This window comes from Bos indicus, chromosome 16 (assembly GCF_029378745.1).
Source record: "Bos indicus isolate NIAB-ARS_2022 breed Sahiwal x Tharparkar chromosome 16, NIAB-ARS_B.indTharparkar_mat_pri_1.0, whole genome shotgun sequence".
Classification (NCBI taxonomy): Eukaryota; Metazoa; Chordata; class Mammalia; order Artiodactyla; family Bovidae; genus Bos; species Bos indicus.
In genome coordinates, this window is record NC_091775.1 from 30613109 (window position 1) to 30640833 (window position 27725).

At 50.4% G+C, this 27725-nt stretch overlaps 1 protein-coding gene across 2 annotated transcripts in view; it reads right to left on the reverse strand.

The window, feature by feature from the left end:
• ITPKB (inositol-trisphosphate 3-kinase B) overlaps nucleotides 1-27407 on the reverse strand; it is a 105092-nt gene extending 77685 nt beyond the window's left edge. Inside the window, exons 1-2 of one of the 2 annotated variants that reach the window (XM_070768061.1) lie at nucleotides 27116-27402; nucleotides 23632-25765 (exon numbers count right to left, since the gene is read on the reverse strand). In XM_070768061.1, coding sequence (XP_070624162.1) covers nucleotides 23632-25551 — 1920 coding nt within the window. In that variant the 5' untranslated portion in view covers nucleotides 25552-25765; nucleotides 27116-27402. Of the gene's footprint in view, nucleotides 1-23631; nucleotides 25766-27115 lie in introns of both variants that reach the window. The other variant, XM_070768062.1, reaches the window with a different exon arrangement.
• Between the last annotated feature and the right edge of the window lie 318 nt (nucleotides 27408-27725).

Genomic DNA, 27725 nt, shown 5'->3' on the forward strand with positions numbered 1-27725 from the left:
AACAGGAAGGAGAACTAAACAGAAATGGCAGGTAAAAATGCTGTATTATTTGCAAGGCCCAGTGCAAAGTGAAAACAGCTCCACCTTGTCTTCAAAAAGTGGGGAATAGGGCCAGGAATGGCAGTAAAATAAAAACCTTTTTCCTCTCTTCCACAGTCTCTCTTTCTCTGCCTGATACAGTGTCGATCTCTGCTGTCTAGACATCTCTAGGCCCGGGCAGACCCTCAGGGGACCCAGGGGCCTCGCCCCGTGACTCTGGCCACTCAAGGGGGCTTCTGGGTCCCCTTCCATCAGCCACCAGGTCAGAGAGCCCTCCTCTCCCCACAGACCCACCCCAGGATAGAAGCATCCACAGGATCAGAACCTCCCCGTGGGACACACTTGGTACCTGGATAGGGAGTGAGTGGGAGACTCGACCCCACTGAGTCATCGCTTTGTGGTGCTGCCAGCCTCGGGTGGGAGGGCCGCCACGCCCCACCAGTGGCACAGACCCTGGCCCTCCCTGAGCCCTCCCCCAGGCCCCCGCTGGGACATCATCAGCTGCTGGGGTGTGGGGTGAGGAGAGGAGGCAGATGCAGCCCCAGCCAGGGGACCCAGTCTCCCCATACTTCATTTACAAAACACAACTCAAAGACAGAATTATTAAGAATGTCAAGATGGTGACTGCAGAGCATTAAGCCCAAGGGTGGGGGAGAGAGCAGGGGGCCCTGTGTGATTGCACTGGTCGTGTACTCAGGAAACTGGCCCTGAAGTCACAGTGCAGATTCAGAGAGGATGCAACGAAACAAAAGAAAACAGACACAAGAGATCCTCCAGCTAACGGAGGGTGCCCGGTGCTCATAAACAGGATGAAAAATTAAACTCAATCACTTCAAAAAAAACTGGGCCCATACCTGGCCCTAGGTAACAAGGCATTTCTCAGCCTAACACCCAACCCCTGTCTCCTCCCCACTGTCCCTAAAATCCTCTGGCTCCATTTTATATCCTCCTGAGATGCTGCCCAAGTAAATAATTCCTTTCAGTGGTTCCTAACCAGCAGTAGTACCTGGCTGGGCCCAGTGGATGTCTGGAAGAGGGGTGCTCAGTGGACAAGGGAATCAGTACAGGCAAAGGGGCGGAAGGTAGTAGATGACCGGTAGCGTGCCGGGCAGTCCCAAACCACGAGACAGGTCCCCCCAGCACAGCAGTGACACCCACTTAGAAAAACCACACAGGGGAATTTCAAGTCACCGAAGCTTCGGTGGAAACCTGCCCGTCAGGGCCGCCTCCTCTCCTTTGTCGTGGAGGCGACAACAGAAATCCCTCTGGAGTCCTGCCCGTTGTCCCCTCGAGTTCTGAGCTGAACCTGCTGGGGCGTCTGCCAGTACTGAGCACCCCTCACCCACCGCGCCCATCCCTGGCCCCAAGGCCCCACCTTAAAAGGCAAGAAAGAGAAAAGGAGTTTCACTGTAGGTTGGGACCATGCAGGAGCTGGAGTGTGAGGCTGGTCATTTTTCTAGCTGCCCTTCATTGCCCTCCTCTCTCCTCCTCCTCCCAAGCAAGCCCTACTAGGGCCTCCCTGGGAGGGATGGGGGAGGGTCCCACGGATGCCCAGGGCTGAGAGGAGGGCTTCAGGAAATCTCCCTGCGGTGGCTGCTGTGAGCCACCAGGGTGGAAACTTAGCAAGCGTGAGATAATCGCCCAGTTTTATATATAGCACCTGTGTCTTCCGGAGACCTCAGAGCGAGGAAGGGCAGGTTTAACCACCTCGTGCCTCCCCAGGGGTGAGCAGGGCTCACTGGGAAGCAGACCTACCTTCTCGGAGCCCTGCTGGGAAGGGTCGGGCCCTTGGGAGGGGCACAGAGTCTGGATCCCCTGCCCTCCTGGCCACTGTGGGCGCAGGGCCAGTCTGAGGATGAGTGATGGGTGAGCAAGACTCCCCACACTACATGGGCAACTGAGAAAGATGGCGAGGGGCAGCTGGGCTACCAGCCTCCTCTGCCTGAACAGATGCCTAGAGCCCATGCGCCTGCACACAGTTCCTGCTCAGCTGTCTCCCATGTGCCCACTTTACAGCTGAGAAAAAGGTGTTGAAGGGACAGTGGTCCTGGTGGGGGGAGCATGGCCTGGGAGGAGAGAGGGCTGTCTGGGCCTTGGCCCTGCGCTCAGCAGGCCCACCTGTCTGTTCCTGTCTGGTCCTGCATAACCTGCTTAAGGGCACCACAGACCTTGATGCTCCCCGAGAGAGGAAGAGGCTGGGGCTGTGAAAAATGTTAGGGAACCCTGGTACATCATGGAGCACCCTGGAGTACCTGACTACAACAGAGGGAGGAAGCTAATACAGCCAGGTTAGGCAGCTGTCAGCAAACCACAGGCTGGTCTGGAGTGCTCCCCCATTGCACACCTGGTGTGGCACCCCTCTCTCGGGCACAGGCCCCCATGTGCACACCTACAGCCATGCAGCGAGATGCTCCACCAAGACCCCAGAGGTGAAGAGACTCTGGACCTAGCTGGCTATTCTCCACTCTTCTGGTCTCTGGAGGCCCCCTCCACAAGTTCCCAGACTGTGACTAATCCTGTCTCCCCGTGAGTCGATGCCTGTGAGTCCCCCCGCCCCCCCCCAACCCCCTCATTTCTCTCCACCCCTCCTGCCCTGGCTCCCTACACACACCATGGTGAGAAATAGCTCGGAAATAGAGGGGAAACCAGGTTTGGAAAGGGCGCTTCACTGGGGAGGGAAGTGGCCAGCAACTGCTATATTTATTTCTATTTTTCTAAGACCTCTGTGCCCCCTCTGCCTAGGGGTGACAAGGACTGCATCCTCCCCGCAGATTTCCGGTCTTTTCCCATTTTAGATCCACGGCAGCCCGTCTCTGTGTCTATCTCCTCGCCCCAGGGCCCAGGACAGAGGCGCGGTCTGAGTGAGTTTCCAACAAGGAAAATTTCTCCTGGGTTATTTATAAGGCACCGGTGGAGACTTTCTAAAATAATCCTAAATGCTCTTGGTGGCTCCTGCTCTCATTCATTTCTTCCTTGTATCTCAGAACAGCCCACGAAGGAGACCATCTTTCTACTTAGTTCAGGCTTGAAAGCTCTTCTACTTACTTACGATAGAGACAGCCAGCATCCTGAATGTTGAAGACAACTACCTGTGTGCGTCCTGAACACCTACACCCACTTCCATAAAACAACCTACCACATCCAGGCCGTATTTACCGGAATCCTTTCTCCCACTCTCACCCCTCGACGTCCTAACTCTAAAATGAGAGCCTGTGACTTAGTCCTAACCCACAAAGACCTCTCTGACTTATTCAGAGAATTAAAATTTTTTGGACTCTTGATTATCTAATTTTCTCTTTTTGCTCGGCTATTTCACAGTGGCTTTGGCAATAGGCCATCACTGAAAGCCAAGCAGGAGGCCCTCGGGGAGAGGATGAGGTGTCCATGCTCGCACATCCTAGGGTGGGCCTTTGACATCTGTGGGAGATGTGAGTGCTATCTCCAGCATTTCCAGTTCTTCTCCTGGGCACGTGGTATGTCTTGAGTCCTCTGTCCCCTTAAAGTTAGGTGAGGGCATGAGCCTTTCTTGGCCAATTGAATATAAAAACAAGTGGCAGGTGCTACTTCTTGGCTGAAGCTTTACAAGCCAGGACAGGATTCGCCACATTCTCATTCGCTCTGTCTTGGTACCCAGCGGAGCTCCAGACAGTGGTAGCACCACCGGCCTGGGTTACAGGGTGAGCACAACAAACAGCAGAGCCCACAGCTGACCCAGGTCAGGTAGGCAGCATGAGCAAGAAACACACCTTTGTTGGTTTCGGGGCTATTTGTTATGCAATAAAACCTAGCTCATCCTGACTAATACAACACCTCTGATTGAAAGTAAAAATTATAAGGCTGCTGTGAACCAAGCTTGCTGCTAAGACAAGAAAACTGCAACAGAGAGGGAAGTGAAGGGTCCAGAGGGAATTATCTGCCATCCCTTAAGCCAGATTTGTTTTCTCATGTTTCATGCTTTTGTGCAAGGGGGTCCTTCTACTCCAAATATCCTTCCCCCTTTCCTGCCTAAGTGAATTCCTCCAAAATTTAACTCAAACAGCACCACCTCGGAGATTTCTCTTCCCAACAGTCACAGATGGAGTGGCATCTGTCCTCTGCTTCCAGCAGGACTCCAAATGGACTTATCATTCTAAACACACAGAAACTGTGCTGAACACTATTACCTGGATAGGCAGTATGGGGCCATGGTTACTAGGACAAGGTCTAGAGCGGTGACTCAACCAGAGGTGATCTGCCCCTCAGGGGACATTTGGCAACGCCTGAACATATTTTTGATTGTTAAACCTGGGGAAGGTGCAACTGGTCAGGGATGCTGTTAAACCCCCTACAGTGCACAGAACAGCCCCCCAAACAAATATATATATGATGCCCCAAAATGTCAATAGTGTCAAAGTTGAGAAAACCTATTCTAGAGTAAGAATGTCTGAATTCATATTCATATTCTGACTCTTCTATTACTGTGATTTTAGGCAGATTAACTCCTCATTCAATGCTGACCACATAATAAAAGCATAGTTAAGAACTTCCCTGGCGGTCCGGTGGTTAAGACTCTGTTTCTCCACTACAGGGACTATGGGTTTGATCCTGGTCAGAGAATTAAGATCACACAAGTCATGAGTGTGAGGGGGGGGGGAAAAAGGACTGAAATAAATTATTGCATAATAGGTGTTGGGTATGTCATTTGCATCCTTGATTGAACTGGAAATTCCTAGAGGATAGGAACTAAGGTTCACTAATACACAGATCCATATCTGCCAGGACAACCTGGATGCTGACAGCACACAATAAATATTGTGGGCTGTATGAATAAAGAGTTATTTATAAGAGTTCACTCTTCCCTGAAAGTTAGCAAGTTGCAAACAGTAGATAAAACCCTTCACCTGGTCCCAAGAAGACAAAGTCTGTGCATTTAGCAAAACCTCTGCTGGTTTTTGTGCCAAGTATTTTATTACTTCTAGTTCACTGCAGAGCACTATTGCAAGTATAGTAACTCTCATTAACCAGAATACTTAAGAAATGAGATCAACATACACACCATCCTGGAAGAATGCAAGTTCATGGGAAATGAGTTTTATAACAGTGATGCTATCTGGAGAAGTGACTTGAATCAAAATGAACTTCTCACCAATAGCCATAATACTTTTTATTTATTCACACTCAAACCAAGGGCAGATATAAAATTTTAATTTGAACCAGGAATGTAACAAGAGGGGTTTTCCCCTTTCTTAACTCTATTGAACAAGTTCAAACCAGACATAAACCTAGGTTTTCAAAAAGTACCAAATCAGAAAAACATTTTGGACCAAAGCATCATGTGATTCAGCTCCGTCTTCGATCTCAGGCCCAATCAAATGACCCGCTGAAATGTGCTGGAATATTCTAATGGGCCACGGTGACTGTGTGGAAAGCCTGTGACCATCCACCATCCTCACTGCCTGGGTTGGGCTCAAGGGACACGTGTAAAAATCCTCTGTTCGTTTTCCAAAACTCCTCTAAGGCCACGCAGAAAACAATTCCTTCTTTGTGATAGATTGTTTGTGCACATTCACCAAAGGAGATTTTGCAAATATTATACTTCATTAGACCGAGAGAGAAACAACCATGTCCTTTCATTTCTTATGACTCACTGACGTGAAGATTAAGGATGCTTATTTCATGTGCTGTGAAGTCCCGTATACATCATTAGGCAGAAACACAAAAATAAATGCATTCTTCAGTCAGCTACCCTGCCTCCCAGGGGAGCCCAAACGCCCCTGCGGGTCCTCAAACTGGCAGCAATCCCATCAACACTCAGGACCACTTCCTGCCACCACCCCCACCCCCAGGAGGCAGAAGACAAACCATCAAGAACACTTCCAAGCAACTAAGGGTGAGACGATGCCATTCAGAGCACCCTGAAAAATGACTGCGGTCGCCACTGTCTTCACCGGTTTTAAATGATACACACACTTTTCTCTGTTTGTTTAATTAATATAAAAAAGGAAGCATATCTGGGACCTTCAGGATGACCGTGGTGCAAAACTAAATCCAGTACAGGCGCCACTGAAGAGACGAAGAGGGAAGGAGTGCCTCGGGGAGGGGGGCTGCCGGGCCACAGCCTTCCAGGAGGCCCACAGGAGGCCAGGGAGGCGGCATGGAGACACTCGGCAGCTCTTCCTTTGTTTTTCTTTGTATTTCCAGGCCCGACAACACCTTTCCCTAAATACAGCACCCGCTGAGTCAGCTTGGGTGGGATCCTGAGGAGCCAGAGCTGGGGGTGGCAGCGTGTGGGTGGGGGCGCCCTGGGTCTCCTGCACACCCCGTCCCGCCGTGGGGGCGGCTGCTCCGGGTCACCATGCTTTTTTTGGAATCAAGAGATGGTTGGGGCAGGAAGGGACCTCAGAGATGACCAAGCACCCACCCGCATCCCCCCCCCCCGCCCCCCACCAAAGTCCTGAGAGAGGAAGCTCACACCAGGGTTGGGGACCAGTGCCCAGGGCTTTTGACTCTTGTTTGACAGCATCTCTGTGGAATTTTCTTTCAAAGCCATATTGTTTCAGCGAAGAGGATATACAGATGGCAACTAAGCAGATGGAAAGATGTTCAACACCACTTGTTGTTTGGTCGCTAAGTCGTGTCTGACTCTTTTGCGACCCCATGGACTGTAACTCGCCAGGTTCCTCGGTCCACAGGATTTCCCAGGCAAGAATACTGGAGTGGGTTGCCATTTCCTTCTCCAGGGGATCTTCCTGACCCAGGGATCGAACCCCTGTCCCCTGCATTGGCAGCTAGATTCTTTACCACTGGGCCACCGGGGCAGCCCACCACTAGGGAAAAACAAAACCACCATGAGACAGCCCTGCCTGGCTATCAGAGTGGCTAGAAAAAAAGATAGCAACACCACCACGTGCTCGCGAGGATGCAGAGAAACTGGATCACTGCTGGTAGGAACACACAAGGGTGAGGGCATGCTGGAAACAGTTTGGCAGTTTCTTAAAGAACTTAATAAACAGGCAACAGCCTATGCCCCAGTGACTGCATTCCTGGACATTCAATGCAGAGAAATGAAAGCGTATGGCCACAAAAATAACCTGTACATGAAGGTTCACGTCAGCTCTATCTAAATTGCCAAATAATGGAAACCACCCAGATGTCCCCTCCTAAAAGTGAGAGTTTCTTCAGCGTCTCAGAAGCCACGCCAAGGGTGAGGATTCCAACTGACAAGCTAAGGGACCCCTGAGAGCATGGCGCTCACTCCACCCCAAGCCTTTGCCCCGTGGCGGCTGTTCACCGCCCCACGTGGCCCCTACACGGTGCTCATCAGAAGCCACCTTCCCTGATAACAGTGCTCTGCTCCTCTCTAAGAAGGCGCTCAGAGCTCACGCCTTGTGGTCTTGGCTCTGCCCACTGAGGCTACCAACAAAGAGGTCCCTTCCTGCAGGTCAGTAACCCCGAGACAAGCATCTGTGGGAAGCTGGGGCCTCCTGGCCATCTGCCCCTTTGGAATAAACTTCTTCCCTCTGCTCATCCGGTGTCTCCTAATTTAGCTGAAGTCTGTAGGCAGGTGATACAACCTGATGCACCCACTTCAAGTTTAGGTGCTAATGTTATGTTTGAAATATAAACCCCAGACAGGCTTTTACCCGTGCCGTCTGAAAGGGGCCAGAAAGCCTGGGGCTGTGCAGTGTAATCAATCCAGAAACCTGTGAAATGGAGAGGCCCATGACACCTGCGCTGGGTGGCCTGGGGAACCGGGACTCTAGAGATCAGAGCTCTGTACCTGCAGGACCCCTGCCCTCCGGCAGCAGTGCCCTCTCTCTCCTATGGGAGGAGGCAGGAGAGATCCCAGGCTGCAAGAACCAAGGCCTGATGCCCTCCCCTCCTGCCATGGTCAGAGGTTCACCGGCTGAGCAGTGAGCAGCTTTTTCAGTTTTTATTGCCCTTTTGGGTTAGGAGTTCTTCACTTTTCCCCCCCCTCAGGCCAGGGGCAGAGAGACGGCTCCAGAAACTCACTTCTGCTACAGTTCCATCAACCCATCTGTTTCTGTGCCTGTTTCTGCACAAAAGCCTATTCATTAGAAGGAAAAGAATACTCTCTTAGTTCCACCTCTGTGAACAGAAAACTTATCTTGAACAGACTAAAGCGCTACTCCAAGGCACCTGTGTGAAGACAACTCTCTTGCCCTCCAGGTGGAGTAAGTCCAAGGCAGCAAGCAGCTCTCGGAGAAGGCAGTGGCACCCCACTCCAGTACTCTTGCCTGGAAAATCCCATGGGTGGCGGAGCCTGGTAGGCTGCAGTCCACAGGGACACTAAGAGTCAGACACGGCTGAGCGACTTCACTTTCACTTTTCACTTTCATGCACTGGAGAAGGAAATGGCAACCCACTCCAGTACTCTTGCCTGGAGAATCCCAGGGATGGGGGAGCCTGGTTGGCTTCCATCTATGGGATCGCACTGAGTCGGACATGACTGAAGCGACTTAGCAGCAGTAGCAGCAGCAGCAAGCAACTCTAGTTCCCTCCACCTGTGGTTCAAACCTGTGGTTCAAACCTCTCATCAGCCCAGCATCTGCTCTGCTTTGATGTTTGGTAGCTAGGTCTAACACTTTGCGACCCCATGACAATAGCCCACCAGGATGCTCTGTCCATAGGATTTCCCAGGCAAGAATACTGGAGTGGGTAGCCATTTCCTTCTCCAGGGGATCTTCCCAACCCAGGGATCGAACTTGCATCTCCTGTATTGCAGGCTGATTCTTTACCACTAAGCCACAGGGGAAACCCATTTTCCTCTGCATTCAGCACAGTTAGTCCTCATCTTCCAAAAGCACGAGGCCTGGAACTAAGCTCAGCAGCCCTCTGCATGGAGCTCCACCCGCTTCGTCTCTTCTCCACGTAACATACAAAGGAAGGAGCAGGGACCTGGGAGACATTGATAGGTTCAAATCCCAGCCCTGCCACTGACCAGCTGTGCCCTTGGAACTGGCAACCTCATCTGCCTGATCCCCAGTCTGCTCATTATAAAAGGGGGAAACTAACAGATGCCTTGGAGAAATTAAAGTAACTTATGGAACATGCCTGGTACATAACATATACTTCAGAAATCACAGCTGCTGTTACTTCATCGGTACTGTGTAGCCTAAGACTGCATTTGTAACAGACGTGCCACCAACTAGTGCGTGCTGAATGTTTGTTAACATTATAACTCCCAGTGAATATCAAAAGAAAAATTTCTGAGCCAGGTCTCCGCTATCCTATCCTTCATGCAGTTAACTTTGTAAAACTTCTATTCGGGACTTACAGTCTTTTGTTTTTAGAATTTTATTTATTCATTAATTATTTTGGTCTGTGCTGGGTCTTCATCGGGGTGTGGACTTTTCTCTAGTTGGGAGAGCAGGGGCTGCTCTCGAGTTGCCGTACGTGGGCTTCACATTGCAGTGGCTTCTCTTGTTGCAGAGCACCGGCTCTAGGGCGTGGGGGTTTCAGTTGCTGTGGTTCCCAGGCTCACAGGCACAGACTCAATAGTTGTGGTACACAGGCTTAATTGCGCCGCAGCACGTGGGATCTTCTCGGACCAGGATGGAACCAGTCTCTCCTGCACTGGCAGGCAGACTTTCTTTACCACTGAGCCACCAGAGACCTTATATTCCCTTTTACAATACCTGGTCATGGAGTCATACTGAATTATTTTCTGAAGTTCTTGAAATCTTCTTTCCAAGGTCACATGTCATATGTCTGCAAGCCACAGTCAGAAGCCCCAGACTAATAATCCCCAGCAATGTGCCACCTGGGACATTCAGGGCACTTCCCGCCAGGCTAACCCACGCCGACCTTTAGGGCCAGCTCCCTTCCTCTGCATCTCCTGGTGAGACTCACTGCCTTCCTCTGGGGATGTGGTATTTGAGGCCAATGGTGACAGACCAGAAAATCTAGGCCAGTCCAGAATGCCAAAGAAAGAATGCCAGGAAGAACCTCTGACCTGCAAGAGTTGGTTCAGTTTCTCGGCATGAACCAACAGCCCGCAGTGAGGCGGGAGGCGGTTCCCTGGAGGGAGTGGGCTGATGCTTAATGTATAGTGTGATACCGCAAGGCAAACAGCGTCTCAGACACTGCTCCATACGGCCTTAGCCTGGGATGGAAACTAATTACCATCCTGTGTATATTTCCAGGTCGGAGCAATAAGGGAGCTACTGTCCAGCACACTCACCATCCAGACTGCCTCTGAGGTCAAGGCTGCCACATGCTAACAAGTTCTTTTCGTGGTTTCATTCCTCCCAGACGTCAGCCCCTCCGTCGTGCGAAGAGCAGGAGACTGGGGCTCAGGGGGATGTTATCACAGGCCAGCCCTGAGACCCATCTCTCCGAAAGGGTATGTGGTCCAGTAACATCATGGGAAGGACTCAACAGCTCAGGGTCTAGAAACTCTGCTCGGACATCGAGTGGCCGACTTGGGAATGGGAAGGTGAGTGAGGACCAGAGGCAGGCAGGAAAGATGCGAACCCCAAGGAATCACAGCATAAGCTGTCACCGCGTATTATAGTCAAGAAGGAAAGGGGGATTTCCACATTGGCAGTACGCCAGAGGAGAGGCCCGTGTTTGGCAGGCAGGGTGCCCAAGACGGTGGTGATGTGTGGCCCAGACAGTCTGTGCTGCTCTGTGGGTTGGGGAAGGGGACCCACCTGTGGCCACGCAGCCCCAGTTCCTGGGAGAGTCTACATAGGCTCCTACAGGCCCTCCTGCAACGCCGAAGTGTGCTGGTGTGCCCCGGGCGGTCCAGCTCAGCCCGGCCACCTGACTGTGCTCTCCCACCACACCATCCCCCACCCTCCCGGCCCCAAGAGCAGCTCAACAGGTCTGTTGAGCCAGGACAATGGCAAAAAGCAGCTGTGGGGCTGGGAAATGCTGGGCAAGCTCTCCTGTGCTTTCTTTCCTTTGGGGTGTGCAAAGCGGGCTGCAGAGACCCAGCCTGGGCCTCAAGGCGTCAGTTGGGTCTGCAGTGGAAGAAAGCATCTCTTAAATCTAAGAAAAAGTGAAAAAAGTGCAAGTGTTAGTCTCTCAGTTATGTCCAACTCTGCGACACCATGGACTGTGGCCTCTGTCCATGGGATTCTCCAGGTAAGAATATGGGGGTAGGTTGCCATTTCCTCCTCCAGGGGATCTTCCCAACCCGGGGATGGAACCTGGGTCCACTGAATTGCAGATTCTTTACCCGCTGAGCCACCTAAGAAAGATCCTGTCTTCTTCTTCTCTCTCTTTTTTTAAGTCTTTATCGAAAGTGTTACAATACTGTTTCTATTTTATGTTTCGGTTTTTTGGCTGTGAGGCATCTTAGCTCCTCCCCTCCCCCCGCTCCCCGCACCGGTTGAACCTTCACCCCCCGCATTGAAAGGTGGAGTCTTCACTACTGGACTGGCAGGGAAACCCTAAGAAAGATCCTGTCTTAATAAGCGTGTGCCCAGCCCACCAGCAGACACACTACAGGGAAGCAATGAAGGCCAATCAAACCACATACAAGTTCAAAGACCTCCCTGGTGGGAAGAGCCACAGCTAGACAAAGTGGTGGTGTTTCTTACACACACACACACACACACACACACACACACACACCCAGACACTCCATCCTCTCTCTTATGCATGATGGTGACTCTAAAAAATGCAGCAAGAAAGCAGAGGAGCGAAGGGAGGGGAGAGAAGAGATGGAGGGTTCCTCACCCCTAGAAGGCTGGGCCTCCTGCCTGGGGGACCTGTCAGTTTCCACCTCCCAAACAGAAGGACTAGAGGCAGGTCCCAGGTGAGTAACCTGACACCTCTTGCCCAGCAGCTGGATCTAATGGATTGTTTTCTACTCTTGAAGCTCTGAGCCCTGGTGACAAAGTGAGGCCTCTCCTACAACGGAGAAACCTTCTTGGAAAAACAAATCCTGCCACCCATTCTGTCACCATCCTTCACAGTTAACGGCACTTTGGGGTGAGACGGCCAGGGGCCACTCCACGAAGGCAAGTTAGGGTCCTGGTTGGGGACGAGGGGCCAGAGACAGGCTGCCTCTATCCCTGCCTGTTCTGTGTCAGGACCTTGAGACACACAATCTCAGCTCATCAGCTCCAGAGTCCACGAGGAAGGGTGGTCATCCTCACTTGGCAGATGAAGAAACCGAGGCTCAGAGAGGTGAAGTTCTTCTCTGGGACAGAGTGAGGGTGTGACTTCACCTGTGGCTGGCCGGAGTCCTCTTCTCCAGCAGACCCCCCCTAACTTCCCTACACCTCCCACTAACCTCAGCATCCAAAAGACCTCAGTCCCCACTTTTTCTTCTAGGGGAAGAAGGGCACCAGTAGGCAATATTCCCTTGGGTGCCCTCAGCACTTTCACCTAAGCGAAGAGAATGGTGGACATTGCAAGTTCAGCTTAATATGCTCAGGAACGACAGCGGGGCTACCTCTAAGTCCTCCCACCTTGCTGTCTGTTGAGCATTTCATACATCCAGACACGGCGCCAGGCACTTCACACATGGCCTCATTTAAGGCTCACCATCTTAAGGCTGGTATTATCAGCCCCACTGCACAGATGTTGAAACCGAGGAACAGAAAAGTAAGACATTTCTCTAGGGTCACACAGTCAGGAGGTGGCAGAGCTTAGACTCAAACCCAGGACTGTCCTGACTCCACACCAGGGCTCTCTCCCTGGAAGGGTCTACACAGCCCCTAGCCCAGCCAGCCTCCCCAGAACTCTTCCAAAGATTCAGACTCAAGCTTCTCTGGTAGTTCAAACAGTAAAGAATCTGCCTGTAATCCAGGAGATATGGGTTCGATCCCTGGATTGGGAAGATCCCTGGAGAAGGGCATGGCAACTCACTCCAGTATTCTTGCCTGGAGAATCCCCATGGACAGAGGAGCCTGGCGGGCTACAGGGCATGGGATCGCAAAAAGTCAGACACAACTGAGCAACTAAGCACAGGACAGATACTAAGTAGAAGCCCCTCCCAAGTTTTCCTGACCATGTGTCTGTGGTCGACTGGGGTGAGGATGGAGGGGTCCCCCAAGACCCCATCTTAGCCTCACAAGAGCATATTTACAGCACAGTCATTTAAGCATTGCATTAAGGTGGGTGTCCCCATCCTCTCCAACCTCCAAGAGCCTTTGGATCCAGAATAGTGTCTTTTCTTGACCACTTCTAACAGAGATAGCAAACCCTTCAAGGCCTTGACTATCTTCAGTGGCTGCTGCCCAGATTCCTCTATTCCTTGTTCCACGACACGCACTGAAGCTTCCTGCATTTTCCATGCCAACACCAATTCATTATTTATTAACTCATATTTAATGACTGTGCTTGTTTAATAGTTAGACAACTTGTTCTTGCATTTCGCAAATCTCAAGTATGTCTGTTGGCATCCACTTTGCCCTAGAGGGCACATCCCCAAGGACAGGGATCGCATCAATTAAGCCATTCTCCTCAGCAGAGGTAACTGCAGACAGAGATGGTAGACCAATGCCTGTTGTTTGGGCAGCCATGGGGGTGCCACCTCCGCCTCTCAACATGGGCAGTCACCGGAAAGGAGGTCCAGCTCTGGGCACGGGTTTTGGGATCTAGCCAGGACCCAGCCATACTTTAGAAGTGCCCAGCATCTAACTGCCAAATGAAATGTCTGCTTTAAAGACTCAAGATTTTGCTGAAATCTTCTCTTTCACTTCCTAAGACACAAGAGAAAACCACCACATGGTACTGGAAAAATCAATGCCCCCATTAAGCATCCCTGGACTCCAGATGGAGTTGTGGTCTGGTCTCAATTATTCAGGAGCTGACAGCCCTGCTCGAGGTACATCAGACCCCTGCTCTGCACCCACTCCTCACTCCCGCCAGCCGTTCCTCGTGTCCATCGCATTCGCAGGGTTAGCAAACCACAGAAGCATAAAGTGCTCTGGCTGCGATGGTCACTCAGGCAGGAAGAGGTGCGCTACTGAGCAGCTGGAGTCGAACTAGGATGCAATTTCGAGTGTCTGCTCATCCCTGCTTCCCAGCCCCACTGTCATGCCCACGTCAGAACTGGCTCTGCTATGGACATAAAGGTTGTCTCTGACATACTTCTTAGCAATTTCTCCTCTGGCAACACAGATGTGGGCGTATCTTGCATTGGTACAGTGCTTGCCCTCATCCATCCACTTTTGGAAAGACTTATAAAAACAACATCATATTTGTACACCTGAAAGTAATATGATACCATAAGGTAACTATATGTCAACTTTAAAAAATAATATAGATCATTGTTTATTAAAAAAAAAAACAAGTATACGGAAGGGTATGCGTGACAGAAATAAACAAATGAGTACTGGAGAAATAAAGAGAAAACTTGGGGGGAAAAAAGCAACATCATAGTATTCATAATAAAAAAAACTTAGACAGGAAAGCATATACTCTCAAAATGACTCTACAAACACAATGTCATTTGAGACTCACAAAAGACCACACGAGATCAGAAGATGATCGATACACCCATTTTACAAATGACGTCACCAAAACCCAAAGAAACCAAGGACCGAATCTGAGAGTCCTAGTCTTTCCAGCACACTGCACTCCTGGAGTAAGACCTTCTCAGAGAACGTCTTGTGTGTCCTAAATTACTGGAATTAGCTAAATGCTGAATACTAATGACTACTTAATGCTGTGACAAAGATGATGACAATGGTGAAGAGGAGGAAAAGATTTCGATGGTCTCATGCAGACTAAAATATCCAGTTATAACGCATTCAAAACGTCCCGTACGTCAGCACATTTTTCTATCTGTAAGGATTTTCCAGAAGTCTCTCAAACCAGTGTCTTCCCAACCTCCCAGCTTGAACACACAGCGACCCATTTTCCTATGCTTGGCTCAGCAACCCAGGTCTCAGGATCTGCTGTCCCAACAAAACGTCCTAGCCGTTTCTTAAGAGCCATTTCTTAAGCTACTGGCTGCGGTTGGATTTTCCACTTGACATTGTTAACAGATTAAACTGTTTATCTCATTGTCATACACAGGCCTTTTCAGTTTCCTGCTAATAGATTCAGGTTAGATAAGGATTACAGAAGTGATACTCCCTGAGTTCCTCTCTGTACCCGAGCCGGTATCCTTTCCCCATAGTTATGAGGTGTATTTTCTTAAACCTACTCTTTAGATAGCTAACTTGCAAAAAGAAAACCTTACACACCCATGCATAGCAGAGGACTAGCCAAACACCAGCTCCTACACAACTATGGAAGAAGCGCTTAACACGAGATCCTGCTGAATTATACATTTTACGACTCAGTCATCAATTGCCATAGAGAAGAAGAAAACAAATTGAGCTGAGCCTGGAAAGAATGTCAGTGAAACTGGAAAAACACTCGCTGGGAACCGCCTGGGGGTGCAGGGACCTCCCCAGTAACTGCCGGGGTCCCACAAACTCACAGCATACCAAGAGAGATTGTGGGGTGAGCTGGTGGATGGCTGGTCACCGGGGAACCAAATCCCTCCATTCTGAGGCACTCTGAAGACTCCCCACAGTGAATGAAAATATTAAGCGCTGTTAATATAAAATGTATTACAGCTTCTTCTTGGGAAACAGTACAATCAGTTTATTCATCCTGATTAAATGGATGGTGGGGGGAGTAGGAAGCAGAGGACCCATTGAGACGGGTCAGGAAAGAAAAGTGCTGTCACAGTTCCAAAAGCCCAAAGCAAAAGTACCTCGTTCCTGCCTTCTGGACGCATTAAGATCAGTTTTATAAACGTGAGCAAATAGACCAGGTTCTGCTTGGCCAAGGAAAGGGCTTACCCTGCATCATAATACTTACATCATCTCTGGGTTGTTGTTTAGTTGCTAAGTTGTGTCTGCCTCTTTTGTGACACCATGGACTGTAGCCACCAGGCACCTGTGCCCATGGGATTTCCCAGTCAAGAATACTAGGGTGAGTTGCCATTTCCTTCTCCAGGGGATCTTCCTGATCCAGGGATGGAACCTGTGTCTCCTGCATTGGCAGGCGGATTCTTTTCCACTGAGCCACCAGGGAAGCCCCATCTCTGGGTTAGGCAAACCCTAATCTTAGTCACCAGGTCAATGGAAATGATCTCAATGCCTCTGTTTGAGATGCTGCATCATTTTATTTTCCCTTTCCACCCAGAATTTTACCACAAAGGTAAAAAGCTAGACTAACAGAATAATAGTGACCTTCAAGAGGGTGGGATCTCTTCAGTCCAATATTTGTCACCACCAGATCAAATGAGGAGTTTTTTTTCTACTTATTCTACAATGGGAAAATAAAAATGTATCCTCCCCCTCCATGTTCCACCCCCGCCTCTTTAAATCCTACATAAATATGAACTGCAAAGGTTCATTCTGCTTGCTTACTGTCAGTACCTCCTTCTTTTTGGTTACTTATAAAACTTAACAGCCGGTTTGGAGCAAAACAGAAGTAAAATTTTCAGCAAATTAAACATGTAGTACTGACCAGTGGCCTGAAGAGATATCTTTTGTTGAATGGGTTTCCATTAAGTAATATCAAGTCAGTAAAATGCCCAAGTAAAACTCAACAGAGGGGAAAGATCAGATCTCTAAGAGTGAATTCTTAATGAAACTGTTTTAGAAACACTCCAGACAAGTTAGTCAAAAGCCTGCGTGTTGGCTTATCAGTGGAATGATGATCATATGTCATTCCTCACCAGAGAAAGCCTGGAGGGCCCTGCCTTCCCATGAGAATCATCAGAGTGGTCTTCCCTGCTCAGACACTCCGGGAGATCTTGTTCCCTGAGGCTGGTGCTGATCTTTGATCCCCAATCCCATCACTGAATCAAAGGAAACTACACTAGGAGACAGAGAGAAGGTAAGACCAGCCTTCTCACTGTTGTATGAACTGCACTTGAAGAAGCTGCTGTGGTCCCACAGTCGCCTGTGAATTCACACAGAGAGAGTGAGTCGCTCAGTTGTGTCCGACTCTTTGCCATTCCATGGACTGTAGCCTACCAGGCTCCTCTGTCCATGGAATTTTCCAGGCAAGAGTACTGGAGTGGGTTGCCATTTCCTTCTCCAGGGGATCTTCCCAACCCAGGGATTGAACCCAGGTCTCCTGCATTGCAGGCAGACACTTTACTGTCTGAGCCACCAGGGAAGCCTGGTGAATTCACAAGTAGACTGTAAACACTGGGTTTTGAGAAATCGATTTCATTCTAGCCTTACTGGGTGAGGCACAATCATTTTCTAGGATTGTAATGTAGTACACCTAAACAAAATCTTAAGCTGCTACCAAGCATGTCTTCCAAGAGGCCCAGTGGATTTTCCAGACATTACTACTCAAGGTGTCTCCTAACTCCACCTCCACTAACGTTAACTGAGCCTCTACTACATTCTGGGAACCATCTAAGGCACTTTAAAACACGGCCCCCCTGAACTCTCATCCCCTACTCTGCAAGGTCATGCCTCCGCTCCCCATTTTTCAGAGGGTTTGCAGGCACGTGTGGCCTTGGATTTCACCCAGTTCTCGGAAACCTCAGTCAGACACCCCTACTCCTGTGGCAGAAAGGTCTCGGGAATGAGCAACGAGCTTGTCTTCATTGTTCTTTCCCCCCTTTCTTTGTCCCTCCTCTTGCAGATAACGCCACAGTTCTTCTACAGGTAGACAATGCAGCAGAGCTACTGCCTGTTACTCATGCATTCATCCATTCCATTAACCCACATTTCAAAAGCATGTCCTATGTTGAAAGCCAAGGTGGATCTTCCCAGGGGAGTAAGGAGTTTATCCACTAATGAAGTTTTATAAGTGAAAAAAAAAATGTAAAACATGACTATATTGAATACTCTCTGGCCTCACTTTCCTCATCTGTAAAACGTGGATATTGGAGGCAAGGAGCTCTAAAGCCTCTCCCAGACTCAGATTTATATTATGATAATTATGCAGGTCATAGAAAAAATTTTGTTATTTTTTTAAATTCTATGAACAGAGCCCTACCTTCCTAATGAGATCATATTTATATCTATATTGTCTCTTAGCCCAGGAGACCTGAAGTGTCTTTAAATAATAATTCACCTCTGGAAAAATGAATGCCCAGGTATCTGGTGGGGCCACAGTGAGAGAGGTGAGGGCACAACTACAGCAAGCTGAGTTTGACTACAGGGTCATAGGACCAGGTTGGCAGATTCTTCCAGCCCCCCAGGTGGCCTCCACAGTCAAGCAGACTGGACCCACTGGTCTGAGGGAATGCTATAAAGCTGAGTGTTCCTATGTTGTTAGGTCACCTATAGTGCCACAACCCTTAGTTAACTAAGTTAACAGTACGCAACCACAGAATGGCACTCAGGAGAACTGGACTTACAAAACCCCAAATATTCCAACGAGACAATGGCCACTGGCACTCTAAATGGCTTTTCACGTTACCAACAAGTTCACAGTTGGGTTTGCTGTGATTTTGTAAACAATGAGCTCCCTGATACATGAAAAATAAATCATTCACAATGTCAATTCCACCTAGTCAGGAAAAAAATAATTGCAAGACACATTTGTCATGGACTGGAGGGCATGACATACATAACCTACAATGCCAGTATTTCGTCTCTTAACAAAACCCATAGACGGGAGTTCCCTAACAGTCCATGCCTCTTAACAAAACCCATAGACGGGAGTTCCCTAACAGTCCCATGGTGAAGACTTTGCCTTCCAATGCAGGGGATGTGGGTTCGATCCCTAGCCCAAGAGCTAAGATCCCACAAGGCTTCCAGCCAAAAAAAAAACAAAACCTAAAACAGAAGCAATATTGTAACAAATTCAATAAAGATTAAAAAAAGAAATCTATAGACCCTTCCATGCTGAGGGCGTGCCCACAACACAATACAGAAGAGTTCATGAGTTAATCCTGAATCTCTGATTACCTGAAGTCTACAAAGCTTGTTCAACCAGGACATAAAATTATTTCCATTAACTGCTTTAAATTCTACCTTTAGATAACTAAATTGAAACCTCACAAGCCTAAACAATGTTATCAATGCTCCTAGGAATATAAATAAACTACAGAGGACTAATCTAATCTGTAACTACATTTACCTGGTATGTGCCAACAAAAATCAGAAAAGGGACTCGGTAGCAACTCAGCGCTAAAAACAAAAGTTCTGGAAATGCTTTATGTAACACCTGAAATACATTTCTCTAAAAGCAGAAACTGTCCAGTCTAATGTTGGTTTTTTTTTTGTTGTTGTTGTTAAACCTAAAAGCCTGGTAAATCTTGAGATGTGTTTTTGTGATGCCTAAATACCCATCTCTGTTTTCCTCTGTCTCACCTTTACTTGAAGGATTTTAAGCTGGATGAATTATACTTTCATCTTTGATAAAACAAATTCTTTGAAGTGATGTTTTGGCTCTGTACTGGCAAAGCCTCAATTTCCAAACTTAAATATCTGAGGAGGCCAAAGCCCTCAGATAACAGAATGTATTTTTCACTTTTCAGGTTAGCATGCTGGCATCCTACCAGCACAGCCTCTAATATCAGTCTAATCATTAACGAGAATCTTGGGTATAGTACTGATTTATTTGATGATGCTTTTTCAATGTAGAATTATAAAGAACCATTCTTTCAGGTAAGAGAAACAGATCAATGAATGGGTCTGAGAGAAAAGCACAGAATTAAATGTGCCCTGTTTCAGACTCAGCTGCCTGAGGTCCACACCACAGAAATCTTGTCACTTTTCCAAACACTCTGATACCTATTTCATATACAGCAGGTTTTGAATCCAATCTCTAGAATTACATAGTCACGCAGAGTTACAACTCTATAGGTCCCCGTGAGATCATTCTCAAGCAGAGTGCATATTTTAAAATGGGAATCTGAGCCAGAGCTGCAGTCTTTAGGTCCCTTTGCCTCTCTGAGTCTTGGTCTCCTCCCTAAACAGATCAGGGTAACAGTCAGAACCTCACATAAATGACTTGGGGTTCTCTCAGATCTGAAAGGTCCTAAGCCCTTTCCAGAAAGACCCTCGCCATACACCTGAGGTGGAAGGGTGCCCCATCTTAGGAAAACAACATATGCAACCTGAACTCTTTACCCCATAAATCTGGGCCTTCAATATTCTCTTCCAGAATTTTCCACTTAAAAGAACTTACCACTAGATTCGTTTCCCCCCAAAGATCCCTCTAAGACGTCTAAATTTTAATTGGAAAAATTTCACACTTTTAAAAACCACATAAAACCATTTTAAAATGTTCAAATTTTTTTTTACCATATATTAGTTTGCTTTTTGAACCTGAAAAAAAAGACAACAAAACTAGTTAACACGAATAAAGTAAAGGAAACAAAATTTCAAAGGCCCTGAAAAAGTAGTAACCCCCAAGAAGGCAAAGATTTTGTATTATACTTCTTTATATGCCTCCCAGATAATCAGACCAACATTTTGTTTTCGTTATCGTACACATGACTGTTAGCACGATTTTGGAATAAATCAATAAAAACCTATTTTTTTAAGTAAAAAGCATGCTTTTCTTAACTTAGTGCTTTAAACCTGGCATTTCAATGGCCCACTTACTTTTAAATGGATTAACAGAAGGAAGTCAAGAACTGTTGATTAATTTCTAGTTGCCTTAAAGAACAAGCGAGAACACCATTCTTCCTCAGGGCAATTCATTTCTGTTCAGATCTCAGAAAAGAGTAAATGTGAACATGCCTGAATTTAAGCCATTGAACGCAAGACACGTACAACAACTACTTCTGAGCAAATTTCAAGCGTCTGATCCTTTATAAACAGACACACAGGTGCAAAAATTTGGAACATTCTATTTCCGAGACAAGCATATCTGTCAGGCTCCTCTGAAGCCTGAAGCCCAGGAAAGGCCTCAAGCACTTTGCATGTTTCTGAGGGTGTCTTTACAGCTCCTACCCAGGGAAGCAAATGAGCAGAGAAGGTTCTCACCACACACCCGTTCAGTAAAAAGGCCTCTGCTCATTTGCATCATCTAAATGGCTAAAGGAGTTTCAGAGTGTGTTTCCAAACGACTTTTCACTTTGTTTTTAAGTACAAGGACGTCTTCGAATCCCCCTGCACCGAAAGCTGGGGCTTCTCACAGGCAGGGAGCAGGCAGAGAGGCCAGAGAGCAGGAGAGCTAACCTGGCAGCCAGGCTTCAGGCTTTGCGGGGCCGTCACCTCCACCGGCACACACGTCACACACAGTCACCCCTCACACACAGCGTCACACAGAGTCACCCCTCCGCAAGAGCACGAGAAGGTTTAACTCTGTGGAAAGACAGGGTGGCACACACACAAAAATGTTCTCAGCATGGGTCTAAGGGTCAGGGGTTGGTTGTGTGACCGCCAGGCTGAACACTCAGGTTTCCAACCTGTGCATCCCAGTGGGGTGTTGGGAGTGTGCGTGGGCATGTGTATGCCCCTGAGTGCAGGGCTGCAGTGTAGACAGAAGCAGCACAGCCCAGAGAAGGGGACTGAGTGTTGACCGAACCTCAAACAGCGCCAGCTCGGGTTTTATCTGTCAAACACTGAACAGCCCAGCCGAAAGGCCCAGTCAATCAAGTTGTCTGGCCTTCTGTAGACAAAATATCCATCTCAGGTAATCAAGTGATTTTTGACCCAAAGAACAGATGTTGTGGTGTCACTGATAAGGCTCCACCATAACAATCTGTACAAAAAAAGAAAACTGAGTTTATCACTCAACCAAAAACTCAAAAGTCCCTAGGATCCCATAATTTCCAGTTGGCTACCCACCCTTCCCTCCCTCCACCCCCCTCCCCACTCGCCCTTGGCCTCATGTGATTCAGAAAACGAGGCTGTCGGGGGATTTTTTTTCCCTGGCCCTATTCTGTGGGTGTCTGAAACCTTATTTAAAGGAGGGAGGTAAGCTGGACAGCCGTCAGGCCTCATTTCCACCTCTGGACCTGTTTGCTAACTTGACACCACTCAACCCTCTGGTTTCTCAGCTGGCATCCTTCTGGCACATGAAAAAAAAAAAAATTATCACCTGTCATTATTTATCTCCCCTTTAACTTACTTCCAGACAAGAGCCCTTTTCAAACATCAGGACACACAAAATACTTTGAGAGCCAGCCAATAGGAGCTGCTAATCCACCACTAGAAAGGGCAAATGGAAAGTTGGAGAACAAGTGAAAAAAAACTTGGCTGTGCCGGCTGTGCTCCAGGGTTTAAAAAGCCAAAGGGAGGAGAGGAACAGAGGACCGTCTCATGGGCCTTTAATTGTGGATAAGCGGGCAGAGAAATCTGGGCCATACCTTCAGTGAGAAGCATATTCCACCTTCCCGTTACCACCATCCCCTTCCAGGTGGACCAGATGTGTCCATGTCAGGTGCCTTGTGCTGGCCACAAAATGCCAGGGTGATGGGGACCACATTTTGCATATACATTTGCCTCCCCACCATCAGCAGAAAGCAGAGTCTTATGAAAAGAAACGCTTGGTCTTCTGAGATTCAGACTGTGATTTCTGAAGTGGGAGTGGGATAGAAATATGCTTTGGAGTCCAAAATACCTTAGAGAAGAATGTAGTGTAGAACTATAAAGTTCTCAGCTGCTGTGGCTTAACACATTGAGTGAATAGTACGTGATACTCAAGATTAAGTCGGAAGACTACCTACTACAATAAAAATGCAGACTTTCCCCCAAGGTAGCACAAGAACCCCCTCACACACCAAACTAGGAAATTCCCCAGACTCTGGAAAAGCTTAGAGAAAGTCCAGACCTTTTCAGAAGCGATAGCTTCAACTCTTATGTCTTCCGTCCGATGCTCTGATCCTCCTAAGAGCTAAAACAGCCTAGCACTGAGATAAACCGTGTACAGAAATAAACCCCTGTCTGCTGCCATAGCCAGAACAACATGTCAGTGTGCTGAATCACAACAGATGCACTTGGAAATGTACTTGAAATGTACCTGTACCAGACAATAAGTATGTCCATGAAGAGGTATATACGCTAAGGGTATCACCCAGGTGTTTATCTCAGGCAATTCAACCTATTGTAATATTCTGTCATTAAAGAAACCGTCTCCTTACCTCAAACCATGCTTTTCATTTTAAATCATACAGCAAACTCTTTCTTACATCTGTTGGCCCCACAAATATTGCAATATCCTGACAATTGACTGAGGTGAGGTGGTTTTTCACCCAACAGACACAGCCATTATCTACAGATTTCAGGGACCTGTCACAGAATCACATCACTCATTTTCCTGGCCTATTAGTACAGGCTGAATTAATTTGCTGACATCCTTGTCAGTTTCCCCTCTGCCTAAATGAATCACAGAATTAAAGGGTTTCACCTGATCAGACAAAAGCTACAGCTCTGTTCTCTATCTCTGGAGATTAATCAGGAAGCCTTTGGTAACACTCATGAATATGATCTTCCCAAGAAGTGAGTGGTGACCTACCCGAGGTACCTTTAAAAATGTCTTTTACATGGAAACAGTAACAGAAGTGACTCCAATTTGCTGTCCAAGCTACAAAGCGCAGGGCCAGGGCCTAGGTGCCTCCCAGGAACACCTGGAGAGAATTACACGTTGTGACTGCCCCAGGGCCCTGGTCAGGGTCTTCCCGACTCAGTAGAAAGTAAGAAAAAGGGACACACGGGCATGAAAGCAGCACAAGTTCTAGAAAAATCTCAAGGCAAGACATACCACTCTGGGCTTCTGCTGGTCCAGGGTATGCAGGAAAGCAGAGTTGGGGTCCAGGCAGCGCTCAGGGTCACTGGAGATGTCCTCCTCCGAGTCCTCATAGGAGGAGGAGAAGCCAGTGGAGGAGGCAGATGAAGAGGAGAGTTTCCTCAGCGGCAGGCTGCCCCGAGGGCTTCCCTGCGCCTCCTCCAAGGCCCTGTCCTCCTGGGCATCCGCGTCTGTACCCATGTCTGTGATGATGACGGCAGGGATGCTGTTTCGGCCACAGGCCTCTCCCAGGGAAGGCTTGTCCTTCTGTGCTGGGGAGAGCCGCTCTGGGCTGAGGTGGGCGTCTCTGCCCTGTGGCTGGCCTCCCCAAGTCCCCTTGGATTGCACCGCTGTGCCACACGTCCAGGCCAGACAGGCTTCTTCCATGGGGCTCAGCCAAACCCTGGAGGTCCCAGGCGGCACGCCCACCCTGTCCCCAGGAAAGTACTGGGGTTCTTTCAGTTCTTTTGCAGCTTCCCAGCAGGGCAAAGGCTCCAACATTCCACCAGACCGAACTCCCGCCTCCACCTCCGGGGTCCCTGGTTGCTCTGAGCTGCTGCCCCCAAGCAAGCCCAGCGTCGCGGACCCTTCATCCACTCTGTTAGAGGCCGGCGGTGCCTCCCTGACCACTAGGGCCCCACTTTGTGTCCCGGCAGAGCCTCTGGAACCCTGCCTGAACCAGGTCGGAGCCTCAGGGACCTCCGCCGGACTCTGTGCGTTCCCAGTCCTCTCCTCTGGCCTTCCGTCAGCCCCAGGCGCCCGGGAGCTCGGCATGCCATCGGACAGAGTTCCTCTCCCCACCTTCCCAGGGGGCTCTCCGCTGCGGGGTCCGCCCCTCTCTGGGGCCGGGCTTGTCTCACTGCCAAGAAACTGCCCCTGACTCTTGGCCAGGGCCTCCAGGGGGTGCGCACCCCCAAGTTCACGAGCCTTCTCAGACGGCTCAATTAGGGCAGGGTCGTGTGGATGGTGTGGAACGGTGGATGTGGCTCGGGCTGCCACTGCTGTGTCCACGGTTAAGTTCACTCTGACCAGTCCCAACGAGGGAGCCTGGGAGTTCTGAGTTCCCAACGGAGGAGACCCCCTCTTGTCAACTTCCATAGCGGTGGGTGAGCCACAGTGGGGTCCGGCAGGGAGCGCCTTCTCCATTCTCTCCGAAGCCCTGGGACCCTGAGCCCCTGATCCTGACGGGGCCGCAGGGCGGAGAAAAGGTGCCACTACTCCCTCCTTGTCCTTGGAGAGGCAGACGCTGGGCGAGCCTCCTCTTCTCCCGGATTCGACCTCGGAAGTCTCCGGACATTGTTCCCCCCAGGACTTGGTCCTCCGCTCCTCGCTCTGAACCAGGACCCTTCCTGGGGGCTGACTGACACTGCGCAAGGGGCACGGGGAGGGCGAACGAGCCCTGCCCAGACGCGGGCTGCGGGGCGGCTGCGTGGCGGAGCTTTGTGCCTGGATGTGCGCCTCGAACATGCCCACTTTCTGGTTCACCTGCACGTTCTGCAGCTCACGCTGCAGGATTCGAAGCTTCCTCTTGGCCTCCTCCGGCCCAGGAGGGGAGAGGGTACCGGCGGTCACCATCTGCTGCCCTTCCCCTCTTAGACGACCGGCCCAGCTCGGGCTACCCACGCTGCTGCCGCTGCCGCTGCTGCTATTCAGCCTGCGCCGGCCACTCCGCCAGCCCGGGGGGCTCCCGGGGTCCTCCGGTGACAACGACTCAGCTGGGGGGAAGAGGAAAGAGGAGCCACTCCCGGGGCTGAAAACGCTGCCGGGGCTCAACACGGCCCTCCCTGGCGGCGGGGGCGTCTCGTTGCTGCTGGACCGAGGGCCGCCGCCGCTTTTCACCTGGTTGGCGCTATTCATGATCACCAGGCTGTTGAGGGCATAGCAGTACATGGCCATAGTACTGGGTCCTGCGCGCTGCCCGCCGCCGCCGCTCCCGTTCCCGCTCTGCCGCCGGCGTCTCCTGCTCCCGCGGCTCTCGGCTCTCGGCTCAGCCGCGGAGGCCCGGCGGCAGCGGCTCCGCGCGCAGATGGGGCGGCATGGCCTGGGCGGCGGGCGGGGGGCAAGACAGTGGGCTCAGTCCCCGCCCAGAGGTCCATAAACAACAGCGCCGCTGTGAAGACACAAGGAAACAAGTCAGGACCCCAGAGGGAGGGTGTGGGGGACGGCTAGGGGATTAAGACGGGCCCCGGCCCACGGAACTCCAATCTGTCGGGGATCTGGTGCCACTGGACGGCTTATCTATAGGGGCAGTGCGGCACGGCGAGGACATAAACCTGGGGGGGCCCCCCTCGGTCGCCAGCGCGGTGGTGATGTGATGCGCTGTGTGTGATACGCTTGAAGGTCCCTTCCAATTTCAAACGCTAAGAGTTGTCTCCAGAGCCGCGCGGGACGGGCGGGGAACGATATACAACTACTTGAATCCTATGTTCGGGGCGCGACAGATTCTGAGCTTTCTGAGAGTGAGGACACCCTCTCCACCGTCTCGGGGTCTCCTCGGCTTTGCAAACACTGGCTATACCGGGTATAACGGGACAGCTTTTCGCCTCTCCCCCCCCCCCCCCCCCCATCTTGGGCTTCAGGATGTCCTCGCTCCACCTTCTCTTGGCCATCAGGGACCGACGCGGAGGAAAGCTGATGTGAACCTGCTTTTCCCGGCCGCTGCCTGCGCCCGGGTCTGGGGCGACCCCTGCTTGCCTGCCGTTTACCTTCCTGACCCTGGCCTTGATGCTGTGTCCCTCGGCCTACGACGCCCTGGGCGCGCGGCAGGGCGGCAGCCGAGGCATTTTAAGCACTGGCTTTGTCGCCAGTCCCCAAACAAGTGTGTTTTGTGAGTGTGGGCGCGTCTGCGCGCGCCCGGTGTCGAGGCGCTGCGCGTCCCCTGTACCGGAACCAATACTTGCCGCCCCCCACCCCCACCCCGCCGTCGCCCCAGTGGAGGGACGTGTGTGTGTGTGTGTGTGTGTATACGCGCGCGCGCGCACGCGTGGGGACAATGAGTCCGCGCTCCACACACTCGGTGTCCGAGGACGCGGCTGCCTCTGCGGGCTTCGGGACTCGCGTCCACACCGATGCGTCTGCGTTGCTGCAGCAGGGCTGGAGCCCCGGCTCTGCAAACCTCCCGGGGTCCAGCTCTAAGCCCCGAGGCCGCGCGGCCGAGTGCAGGGCTTCTCCGCATCCAGGGCACCCTCTCCCGGCGCCAAGCCGGCCGCCCGGCGGCCCGAGCCCGCGGATGCCTGCAGCGCGCCGGGGTAGGCGGCGGAGAGCCAGCGGTCCGGAAGAGCAGAAGAGACGGCGAAAACTCGCCTGTCCTTCGTCTGCACGCCGCCCTCCCCTTGCCAGTCTCCCCGGCCCACCTCTCCGCGCTTTTTCGGATCCCAGATTCCTCAGATTCGCTCCAGAGCAGACAGTGAGGGGAAAGAGGGTTCGGAGGCGAAAGCCATTAAAAAGTCGCCAAGCTTACCTGCAGTTTCTCAGATTCCCGGGTCCTGTGCAGACTACATGACCCAGGGACGCAGACCTCGTAGGTGAAAGATGACTTTAAAAGTTTTTTTTTTAAAGCTCAGAAACGATTTCCTCACTTCGTTTGGAAGACAAAAAAAGGGGGAGTGGGAAAGAAGAGAAACCGGTTGGCAGGGGCGGGAGATCCGGGCAGTGGCGACGCCGGCCGGCCCTGCACGCCCTTCTGGGCCGTGGAGATACTACCCTGTCAGTGTCTGCTCCCGGCTACTTCAGTGTTTGTTCAATGTGCGATTAAAAAAAAAGTTGGGGCGGGGGGGGGTGGGGGTGGGGGATTAGGGGTGGAGGAGGGAGGAGGGAGAAAGGCGGGGGCTTGGGGGAGGAAAGCAGGAAGGAAGTTGTGAGCCTGTCTGGGGTTGAACTCAGCGGAACAAGTTTTTCTTTTCTTCTTTTTTTTTTTTTTTCTATTGCTTGGCAAGACCGAGGGAGGGAAACACTTAAAAAAAAAAGTTTCCATTGTTAGCTAACAACAAAAAAAAAAACCTTTTAAGTTCTGCGGGTTAAAGATATACGATCCATTTTCCACCCCCTATATCGAGCCTCGCTGATGGCTA